The following is an 11,329-nucleotide window of genomic DNA, read 5'->3' on the forward strand; positions in this document are numbered from 1 at the left end:
TTGGAAGTGTTGCTAGCACAAAGTACTGCTTACCTAAGAAAACACAGGATTTGTGAAGTGTTTTTATTGTTGAAGCTGATTCTCCTGCAATTAATTTTAGTCTCAATTCTCAATTTTGTGATTTATTAGTCATTGTAAAGTTTGTGGTGCCATCAGTTTTTGAACATTAAAACTTATATATTTATGGAACAAGAGAAGGTATTCCAAAAATAATAGAAAACATCATTCTTCGTCATTTTGAAAGGTCTTTAAAATAAGAAAAAAATACTTTTTTACTTCATAGGCACTTAACTAATTATAAGCCATTGAATCCTGGGAGGGAGACTTAAGTAACAGCTTTAACTCTGTCTAACGCCAGACAATTTTACTTGTCAACTGGGGGTATCCTAGGGCACCTTCAGGAGGGGTCAATGGGGTCAAGTTTTTTCCCTCTTGAAGTCTATAATATATTACTTTGTACTTTTGTGAGCAAATGCGTATGATAATGACCCAAAATGAAGACAATGACATCAGCAAAGATTATCTTACTGGTGTGGCAGTTAGTTATTACCAGTATTCATCTTGATCTTGGCAATTGTGTTGGGTTTTAAGGCCAGTCATTCCCTGGTGGGATTTATCCCTAGCATCACATCTGTGACAGTCAGGCCATGTTTGGGATGCTATAATGCTACCTTGCACCCTAATATAACAAAAAGCTAAGTTACTAAAATGTTAGTTTTACATTGAGGTTAGTGATATGGTGTGTTGAAGTTTATTTGATCAATCGTTTACAGATTTAGATTCATTAATAACAACAACAACAAATAATAATAATAATAATAATAATGATAATAATAATAATAATAATAATAATAATAGAAGGAACATTTTATTTTCACACGATAATGTTTAAAGCTCAAAAAAAAAAAAAACCTTTGGGGTCATGCACAAATGGAATCAAATTAAATTAATACATATCAAATCACATTGGTTTTTGAGGAGTGTAGTAAACTGGAGTACCCAGAGAAAAACCTCTTGGAGCAGAGAAGAGAACCAACCAACTCAAGCCACACGTGGTGCTGGATCTGGGAATCAGGCCACATTGGTGGGAGGCGAGCACTCTCACCACCGCATTAACTTTGTCCTCCTAAAGAGTATGAAGTGTCTGAAAGATACCGTGTGCAAAGAAAAAAGATGAGTCTGCAAAACTCGACAATAATTATTGTAACCCGTGAAACCCCAGAAGAACTTCAACATGCTCAAAGCCCCTCACCAACCAAAAATCACTTGACGACTTATTACATGGTACATTTCATTATTTTCAGGTGTGGTACCCTTTGCTGGAGGATCATATTTAGCCTACAGTATAATAGATAATTCAGTGATTGCTAATCCACTTGGAGGCCAAGTCACACCTGTTTACATGTTTGTTAGTGGATGTCTAGCTGCAGCTGTTGCCAAGGTTATTCAAATTGCTTCAGTGGAATAATGAAATTTCTGTCAAAATGAAATAAATATTGAGGGTAATTTTTTTTGTAAGATTTTTAGCATCAGTTGTTTGTTATTATCCTCGGCTAGTACAGACATGAAATGCAGTTTGTTAGCGACCTATTAACAAAGAATAGTTGCAGGGGAATTTTTAATTGTCAGTTTTAGTTTACTAATAAACCTTGAAATTACTTTTTAAAATATTGTTTCAGCAGGTGAAATATGGGAGGTACAGGTCACAAGTCACAGGTCATTATTTTACCAAATACAAAAAGTATCCTAAACATTAAAGCTAAACTTAGGTCTAATTAGGTATAAACAAAAGTTTTTAGGCATAATTTTAGCATGATTGCTAAATGGTTAGGCTGTTTCTGTATTGGTAAAACAATGACCTGTACCCTGTACACATATCCTGAGAAAGATGTTTGCTATTGACTGATATCTCAACAACCTTAGCAGATGTTACTTTCAGAGGGAAGACTGAAGTGTTAAAGATTACCACTTGTCTTACCACTTTGTTATTAATATTACCAGTATTGTTTTCACCAAATTATTGCTGTACATATATTCTTTTAGCCTGCGAATACAGCCACCTCTCACTGCCACTGGGGACATTGCACGACCTAGTGGCGGTTGTATTGGAGCCTAATATTAGAAATCCTTGATGAGATTAAACAAAGAATGACAAGAACTAAAAATCATCTCATTATCTTGATTTTTATGGCATTTTTGCCACTTAACAGTGCATTGCATCTTATGTCATTTCATTGCATTAAATTAATTAATCTCTTTTTAAACAGACATTGTCATTTCCCTTTGATACAATCCGGAAGAAAATGCAGGTCAGTTAGCAAGGTGAAAAAAACTATAGCAGAAACTGTACATTTGTTTCTTACACCCATCCCCTCTTCCAGAACAGCATAGACATTCTCCCTTATTTCAATATTATTATTTTTTCCTAAGATTTTTGTGGCACCATTGCCATCCCGAAGCCTACCGGTTGTTACACTGGTTGATAGTATCCTGGCACTTGTGGATTTTAACCATGTTGTGTGTAGTTTAAGTTACTGCCTTCACACAATAGATAAAAGGGGTAGTGCAGTGTATTTTGGTAGCAAACATGTACCATCAGAACAATAATAATCATTAAATTGCACTTTCACAAAATGCAAAACATTTGCATAATTATGATACATTTTACAGAGTTGACAGTTACGATATATAACAGTATGATTCAATAGCAGCTCTATTCTCACCTATCATCATTTGATCACAAAAATTCCTGGGATTATTTTCTCTGCAGATTGCATTTTTAAATACTACTTGTTCAAAGTTCATTGTTTGCTTTCTATCAGGCAAGGAGCAGAACTCTTCCGAATCATGGTGGAGTTGACATTGACTTCAAAGGTATGACCAGTGCCTTCATTCAAACTGTCAAAATAAACAGGGTCACTGGCTTGTGGAGGGGTTTAACAGCAACTGTTTTAAAGGTAAGGCTTTTTTCTTATTTACCACTCTGCCTTTTTTCCCACAAGGTTAGCAAGATTTTGTTTATCCGTAGATCTTTGAACTAAGCAACAAAATCCCTAAACTAAAATAACCTAATTTTAGCAGGTCCGTGGTGTAGAATATGGTGGATTAAATTGGCCAATCATAGTATGATCACCATCCAGTGTTCTTGTGAGGCTCAAAATTAATGAAAGGGAATTTGTCCCTGCATTTTCTTATCTACCCTTTTTGTTGGCTGAACATCATGTACAGTACAGTGTGGTTCTGCTTAATAACAATAGTCACCATGGAGGCAGTCCAAAACAAGCGTTAATGAGCCTGTGGAACAATCTGTGGAACTCAGTTTTTCATGGAATGATAATTAACAATTATTCACTGAAGGCTAGGTTTGTCTCGATTCTTATTCACTGAGCCTAAAATGTATAATTACTGTTTTAGTATAAGTACATACTTAGGTGTAGACTTCCTGCTAACTCCATCATCCCAATGTTGATCAGCAAGCTGTGTCTTGTTAAATATAATTTTTTTTTCTTGGCTTATTTTTGCACAGATTGTTCCAAATGCCGGGATCATGTTTCTGTCATTTGAATACAGCAAGAGAATTTTTCTATTTTACAATGGTTACACCAAGTCACCCTTTTCAAACATCCCAAAGTCAAATGTGGATCAGAGCATGTCGCCAAATGAACTTAGCTATCATCACTCCAAGAGGAACAGTTACAAAAGATGACTACCAATCTTCATAGCTCTGTTTTTGGCAAAGTTATGTGGAACTTGAATTATGACCAAAAGAAAAGGCAAGCTCTTTTCAAGACTCATGCAATTATTTGGCAAGACTGTGGTCCAAAAGTGTATAGCCCTCTTACCATCATATCATTGAAGATGTTACAGCAAGGTCACAGCTTCTAGAACTTGTATTATACTTTAGATTAGAAGTACTTAGGCACTGCCAATGGGGGCAGAGATGGCAATGCCAAGTTTAAAAAAAAACACATTTTCCTTGGTCAGTTCTGCCATGACTTTGCTCCAAAGGGAAAAAATGTGATCATCTCCTTGATGAGCAAGTTGAGCTTTTGAAAGAAAGTTAATGCAAAATAATAATATTACATGTCTATTGACATGATCCAAGATATATAATATAGACTTCTTAAAAAAACAAAATCATTGGTGAGCAGTTATAGAAAGGGTCCTTGTCATTAAAAATTTTCCAACATACTGAAAATTAATTGAAACGTTACTGTTATTGTTGTGGAAATCTGTGGTGCCTTATATTCCATGGCCAAGTTGTTTGATACCATAACAACCAATTGTTCCAAAAAGGTACATTTTTACAGACAGTGTAGCTGCTGTTCTTAGCCACCAAAAATAGCTAATATTGTAAAAATAATACAAGTTTAACAACAATAATCATTCTATTTTTAACCCAAGGATCAATAAATTATTATCGATCTTTGGACAAAGAGCTCTCAGCTGAGGTGGTCCAACAGGTTGTGGAGTACCCAGACAAAAATAACTACCTAGCCTGCAAATATTGAACCAACTTTAAGTAAAACATCAAAACAAATACATTCATTGTTGAGTAATTACTTTATTTTTTTCTGTATGTACACTTAGATCCATCATGTACATGTTACAGTATTTAAACAAATCGATAATAAGGCACATAACCACATCAAAACAAAAGCAAGCACTCAAGTTCACAAGAATAATGCAAAACACCAAAGAGTTAAAAATTCCTATACAAAAATTAGTCTGGATAGTCCTAGTTTATTCCAAAATTTACATTAACTTGACACCTACATACACCGTAACAGCTCTACTCATTAACACATCACAATATTCGTAACAACTGTATAAAAATAACGACAGTTGCATCTTCCCTAAGACCTCTGCCATAAACTGTGCCCTAATTGCAAGGCTTGTGAAAAGACAAATAAACCAGTGGAATGGCAAGGTAGAAAAAAAAAAAAAAAGAAATCCCAAAATCAAAGCTGCCTTTCACGACCTTTACAAGCATGTTTAGGACATCAGTTGTTGAGCCAACTCTGCTCCACAATTGCGATTACTTTCTTTTCATATTCTCGCTTGTTTTCTTGATAAAGCTGGGCTGCTAAGCTGTTAGCTGGACTATTGGGGTTCGGTTCATCTAGTAGAGACTGCAAGACAACAACTGCATGTCAGATGGCTGGATGATCCTGTTTCAATCAAATATGCCAATCTACCTGAACCCATTGACTCCTGGGAGTGATACGTAAGGACAGTGCCTACTAATTCAAAGATATTTTTGCCCTGGTTTATAATTATGCAGGAAATGTACATCTTAACAAGTGTTACTGAAATCCAACAAGAAAATTGGGGGTAACCATGCATTTTTCAAAGATAATTCATGAATAATATTTGTAAAAAGCTTTAAAATACAAAGAAATGTATGGCATTCTCTCTGAAATTGAAGCTTAATTATCTCTCAAAAATGCATGGTTACCCCCAATTTTCTTTTTGGATACCAAGGGTATTTACTAAGATCTACTTTCTCCGTATAGTTTTAAAACGTGCAAAATATCCCTGTATTAGTAAGCATCACCGATAGGAAACCCGAGTATCTCGAGATGCGCAGAACATATGCGCAATAAAAATAGTAGGCACCGTCCTTAAACAGATTTTTACTATGTCTGATGCCAGACAATTTTAGTTGCCAACTGGGGGCATCCTTGGGCATTTGAGGTGTCAGTGGTTTAAGATACTATCTACACAATATTTGGCCCATTAAGCTGGCTATATTCTATAATAAGGCCAACTGCTCTTTGCCTCTTAATTCAATAATTCCAGGTAGCAGTCTACTTAACCCCAGAGACTTTGAGATAGGTGAATGAATGATGCTCTGGCCTTGAACACTTCAGCAAGTTCAACGGACCCAAAACTTTCCCTACTTCATAAAACCTGCCCCTTTTCTTTTTATTTGCCCACTATCAGTATCAGTTGAAGCAGATAATCCCATCAGGTATCATTTTGAAGGCTTAACACAAACTTGTTTGGTTCATCCACACCCTTGAGGGTGGTTTCATCAAAGAATGTTGTACAGAATGTTTGGCCTTGTGGCAAAACAGTAAAGAGCACCCACATTACCATTTTTATTAAATAAACATTTTAGTAAAATATTAATGTTTTTGGTCCATGATGTTCATGAATTCTAGTATAAATTATAAAACTTGGTTACTGTTTTTTCTTTAATATTGCATGTGGAAACAAACCCTGTTTGTACCTTGCAGTCATACTTGCTCAGTACAATGTACACATAATCCTGGACAATAAGCACAAGGGGTTTCAAAGGTAATGCATGAGGCACATAATGCGCCCCCACCCCCCCCCCCCCCAACAATTTTGATTTGAATTCTGGAAACATTGAGAAATGCTGCAGTTGGCATCAACATTTCTTGGGGTGGTGGGCACTTTAGAGGCTGCTATAAGCAAGGAGAATTACAAAAATGTAAGGTACTCCTGTGCTTAAAGCGATTTTTTCGCTCATTATTGAAAGCGTCCCAAGAAATTTAGCCACAAAAAAGTGGACAAATTATTGTATATGTAACAGAGGTTACAAAGAAACATTCTTACATTCCTAAGCAATGTGCACGTCAACAGCATGCAAGTTATTGTAAAAACTAACCTGTATTGATGTGAGAATTGAAGACACATCATATGTAGGACTCCAACGATTTTGAAGAATATCTAGACAAATGCCACCATCAGCATAAACTGCAAAGAGAGGCAACCACAGCATGAGTAACTGAGTCTCATTAGATGATGAAAAATATCACAACACAAAAGCAATAGAATATTTTTCGGACAGAAATATGCAATAATCAATGATAAATTATAGTTATTCAAATCTATCTTTAACTCATTGTATATTTAATATTAATTTTTTCCATTTTTCACAGCTTGAATGGTTAACTTGATGCATGGGAGCTCTTTCGCCAGTTATTACTAATGTTAACACGACTGTGCCATGCCGTTGGGTCGGCACTGTTGCTTTCATAACCAATTACATGTAACTACACAGTAGTTTAATTTTTTTAATCACTGCTCTCAGTCACTGAGGCTGAGGGTCACAGCATGTGTTGCAATCAGTGGTTTTTTAATCCGATATGTGAATGTTTCAAACAGTATGCCAGTAACATTGCCAGCTATTGCAGAAAACATAACTGGCTGTGGTGACAACTGAAATCACTGTTAAAAAAGTTGACCTTCAGTGTACACATGTTGATAAAAGGCAATCACATATTCAACGATTTGAATAGATGATTGTGTGATGCTGTTCTAGTCAAAGCTCACAGATAACTCTTCCTTAGTAAAGAATCTCACTAGATTCAGCTAGATCTTGGAGGATAGTACAGCCATCAGTTAAAATCCCATCTGGGACCCAGAATTTCCCTAAAATTAATAATAGTTCATTTGGACATGAAAAATTCACCCAATCTTTAAAGTGTGAACTACAGATAAGAATAACTTGCTTTAGAGTGAAGAGGGGTTGCTCTTTATGGGATAGTGATGATCCAGGTGAATATGATGTAAGTCCAAGACATTTAAAGTTGAAAACTCTCAAGACCATAATACAGCATATTCTAAAGAAACTAAAATTTGACGCAACATCTCAGTGTTAATACAAAAACCCGCTGTTAATCTGACTTATTACTGCAATCATCCTGTTTACTGAATAAATATGACGGGAGTTTTGAGTTACTGTCTGCAATAATAATAACCAATAATTATTATAAAAACTGCAACACACGCATTACTGGAGGTAGGCTTATTATTCTTCCTCCCCATTTTCCCTTTATAAACAATAACCGAAAGAAAAATAATTATCATGAGCAGAGAGGTCATTGCTTTGTTTTTCATTTTTCCAAATGCAGCTAGACTTACCATTTGGATGAAACATTTTTGATATAAACCTAACCGTTGGCGGTTTATTCGGATATTCTTCTGTAAATTCCATCTGTAATTTAAACGTCCCTGTTGTAATAAACAAGAATTTAGTCAATTAAAACGTTTGTTTAGTACCACCAGAGCAGATATTTAGACACCCTAATAACACAAGAAGGACTTTTAGGGTAATTAATAAAGTTACAACTTGCTGTGTTGAACTCACCGTCCTCAAATGGTGTGTCTTGAGGCCTGTGTCGAGAAAGTTGATGGTTAGAAGATGTCTTTAGTTTCAGAATTTCACCTTACGCTAAGCTTTCTACTCACCCGAATATAACAGCATTCCATATCATAATATTATTTTCAGACGGAGCACCACTTACTCCGGCTGGGGGATCTTCTTGCAGCCTAAAAATTAATGAAAACCTAACATTCAAACACCGACACAAAATGTCCAACAACAGATACAGCTAAGAGGCTTTTGATATAACGTGTGTTTAGGTCGCCTCCGTAATGCTACATTTTCAACACTTAAGTCAGCAATCCATCTAAATGAAAAAGGTCAAAACCTTACCTTTTAAAATCTCTCATTAAGCGTCTTCTAGCCGGAGTAGACATGACGAAATTTTCGTGTTGAGAAACAACACAAATTCTCTGACAACACTACGAATTTCGATCGAAGTAACACGACGTGACGTCACTTGCGGTGTCATCGTCTGATGATGCAATCCTGCCCGCTGACCGAGAAAAGGGGAAGTTTAAAGATACGTTTAGCCTTTGTGGCAAGCGCAGCAATAAGATGGAAAATGAAAGAGGACCGGGACCATTTCACACTAGCTCTGCTTCACTCTCAACGTTCTCACTTAGCACTTGCTTCGCAGGCTAGAGAAAACATCTCTCGTTGTTCCTTTTTGTCCGGGAATTACCGAAGGTATCCGTCTCCAGGCAAAGAGATATCAGGGCTAGTGCTATGGTCAGACTCGCCTTCTCCGGCCTTCCACCTATGCGACCCCTTGGGGTACAGGGATGGCGCAGTGGTGAGAGCACTCGCCTCCCACCAATGTGGCCAGGGTTCGATTCCCAGATCCGGCGTCATATGTGGGTTGAGTTTGTTGGTTCTCTACTCTGCACCGAGAGGTTTTCTCCGTGTACTCCGGTTTCCCCTCTCCTCAAAAACCATCATTTGACTTGATTTGCGTTAATTGTTAATTTCCGTTTACAGTATCCCCAATTAGTGCTTCAGCGCTAGAACGACTGGACACTCGTACTTAAATAAAGTTCCTTTCCTTTCTTTCCTTTTTTTCTAGTCACCTTTAGTAGAGGGGACCCCCTCTACCAACCATGTTTTAATAAGCCAAAGGCCTCCTTACAAGAGGCCATATGTGTGTTAAATTTGTTGTTTCTCTGGTAAAGGTTTTTTCCCTAGGTAGTTCGGTTTTCCTTTCTGATCAAAAAACGATATTTTAGCAACATTTCGTTTATATGAGCTTCTCGATTCATTATGGAGCTCAAGAGAAAAGATAAATTGAGGGACAGACGGAAAACGAAAGTTCACGTTTCATGGGCAATATTTTCGCCAAAATCATTGCTTTGCTCGTCTCTAGAAATAATGTTTTAGCTTTACAAACAAGTTATATAAGGGGAAACGCCTGACTTCCGAATGCAGGTTGGAATATAGTCACGTGATCAGAGCAGCAGGTGTGCAGGTGTTAACGCAGTTGTTGTTTTAAATTTGTACAATCTGCCTTCTTCGTTAAAAATGTCTGTCCAAAATCTCAACAGAGAAAGGACTGATTTGGCCGGAGGAAACCTAAGTTCGGAAGCGAACGTTGCCCTTCGGAGACATCTTCGGCGATTTCCATCAGATTCAGATCTTTATCGAAAAGTTTTGAACAAAAAGGCTATGTCTTACAAAAATCTGCAGAAGTTTGCATCCTGCACGCAATTAAACAAACTGGCTTCACAAGACAAGCATCAGAACTGTAAGGAGTTCAACTACGAGGAGAAGTTAACCAGTGAACTTAATAAGTTTTACTCAGTTCAGGTGAGAGAGAGAAGGGTCTGTGTTAAGAGAAAAAAAAGCCTGGCTTTCTCAGCTGTTTTTAAGCTCTTAGTTAATGCACAAATCGTTAACGATCGGTTTACAATAGGGGACGTTCTTTTTAACGGAGCTCGAATCGGTGATATGGTAGAAAAGGAAAGTTATCGGTTTGAGTTTGGCGTGCCTCTTCACTTAGGTGACAATGGAGGAAATTTTGTTATTCATCGCGCCGAGGAAGATGGTTTTGCAAGATTGCAGCTAGAAAATTGTGAAACTTGGAGAGACTGTCTCGACCCGGACGGATTTCTCTCGGCAAATCTTGTTCGCTCTAAACTCCAGTTGACGATGAAGAGCGCTCTTAAAATCTTAAACAGTAGCGTCGAACAGGGAGTGGATAAATTTCCAAGTGGCGTGGAAACTGTAGAAGTATACTGCGAGGGATCCACAATCGTGTTAAAAATAAACCATGGTTCGGTGGTCGTGGAGTTGATACCCACAATTCCTATTCCGAAGAGTATTTCGGAATGGTGTCGTAGATTTCCGGTGAAATCTGAGCCTCCTTCTCATGTGGTTGCAAGGCCTTGTCAACTCCCTATGAGCGATCCCGAAACGCTGTGGGAGTTGTCATTTTTATCTGCGGAAAAGAAAAAATTCTTTTCCCTGGGCACTACAAAATATCGCTTGCTTCTGTGTCTTTCGGAAATCAGAGAGCGAGACAAAACACTGGGTAAATTATCTCTATATCATTTGCAAACCGTCCTTTATTACATCGGAGAACAAGTCATTGATCCCTTAAAGTGGTCCAAGGAAATGATTGGTTATCGCTTCTTAGAAGTGCTACGATGTTTGGAAAATTTTTTAGAAAGAAAGTTTTGCCCTCATTACTTTTTACCAAAGGTGAATCTGTTCACTTGCATAAATGAGGTCACAATTTCTTTGCTTAAAGACAGAGTTCGGAGAATGTTGAAACCATCATGTGTAGCGTGCGGTGTGGCTACAATTTGTAAGAGAAAGAACTCGAAAAGGTTTTGATGATCTGTAGGTAATTAAATGACTCCCGCACCGTTTCATGGTAATTGAAGTGAAAGCCAACGAAATACAACTTGGTTAAATGCGTGGATAAAGAAATACACAGCGAAAAACTAGTAGAGAGCTTTGTGCCCGAATAGCATGTTCTGTTCTTTGTGTGTTTTGGAAGATTTTGGGTGAATGAATCCAGGAGACTTTAACGGAATGGTTTCGATAAAGTTTGAAAAGCTTGTTTCGGTTTCGCGATGGAATCATGGGAGCCTATGGGCCAGTCACGAAACGGACGGTTTCTTTGCAAAAATCGTGAGAGCCGTTTCCCTGCTAGAGGAGGTTTCCCACAAAGAGAGGAATTCAGTCCTTTCC

The 11,329-nt window shown here is 37.4% G+C and overlaps 3 protein-coding genes across 3 annotated transcripts in view; 2 read left to right on the forward strand and 1 right to left on the reverse strand.

Moving 5' to 3' along the window:
* LOC137999586 (solute carrier family 25 member 43-like) overlaps nucleotides 1-4,532 on the forward strand; it is a 6,343-nt gene extending 1,811 nt beyond the window's left edge. The window contains exons 3-6 of the mRNA XM_068845401.1: nucleotides 1,305-1,441; nucleotides 2,268-2,309; nucleotides 2,823-2,957; nucleotides 3,527-4,532. Coding sequence (XP_068701502.1) covers nucleotides 1,305-1,441; nucleotides 2,268-2,309; nucleotides 2,823-2,957; nucleotides 3,527-3,706 — 494 coding nt within the window. The 3' untranslated portion in view covers nucleotides 3,707-4,532. The remainder of the gene's footprint in view (nucleotides 1-1,304; nucleotides 1,442-2,267; nucleotides 2,310-2,822; nucleotides 2,958-3,526) is intronic.
* Nucleotides 4,533-4,544: 12 nt separating this feature from the next.
* On the reverse strand, nucleotides 4,545-8,624 carry LOC137999587 (ubiquitin-conjugating enzyme E2 A). Its single transcript, XM_068845402.1, has 6 exons — nucleotides 8,471-8,624; nucleotides 8,224-8,304; nucleotides 8,123-8,148; nucleotides 7,897-7,986; nucleotides 6,638-6,726; nucleotides 4,545-5,132 (listed from the first exon to the last, which is right to left on the reverse strand). Exons 1-6 carry the CDS (start codon nucleotides 8,512-8,514, stop codon nucleotides 5,004-5,006), a joined length of 459 nt encoding a protein of 152 aa, XP_068701503.1. The 5' UTR covers nucleotides 8,515-8,624; the 3' UTR covers nucleotides 4,545-5,003.
* A 991-nt stretch (nucleotides 8,625-9,615) lies between these two features.
* Nucleotides 9,616-11,105, forward strand: LOC137999585 (cyclic GMP-AMP synthase-like receptor 1). Its single transcript, XM_068845400.1, has one exon. It carries the CDS (start codon nucleotides 9,656-9,658, stop codon nucleotides 10,967-10,969), a length of 1,314 nt encoding a protein of 437 aa, XP_068701501.1. The 5' UTR covers nucleotides 9,616-9,655; the 3' UTR covers nucleotides 10,970-11,105.
* Nucleotides 11,106-11,329: the final 224 nt, after the last annotated feature.

Source organism: Montipora foliosa, chromosome 4, assembly GCF_036669935.1.
Source record: "Montipora foliosa isolate CH-2021 chromosome 4, ASM3666993v2, whole genome shotgun sequence".
Taxonomy (NCBI): domain Eukaryota; kingdom Metazoa; phylum Cnidaria; class Anthozoa; order Scleractinia; family Acroporidae; genus Montipora; species Montipora foliosa.

Coding starts and splice junctions, on each gene's coding strand:
- LOC137999585 (XM_068845400.1), top strand. CDS start 9,656: ATGTCTGTCCAAAATCTCAACAGAGAAAGGACTGATTTGGCCGGAGGA.
- LOC137999587 (XM_068845402.1), bottom strand. CDS start 8,514: ATGTCTACTCCGGCTAGAAGACGCTTAATGAGAGATTTTAAAAG. Junction 8,305..8,470: donor TTAATGAGAGATTTTAAAAG/GTAAGGTTTTGA, acceptor ATTAATTTTTAG/GCTGCAAGAAGATCCCCCAG. Junction 5,133..6,637: donor CAATTCTCACATCAATACAG/GTTAGTTTTTAC, acceptor GTTGTCTTGCAG/TCTCTACTAGATGAACCGAA.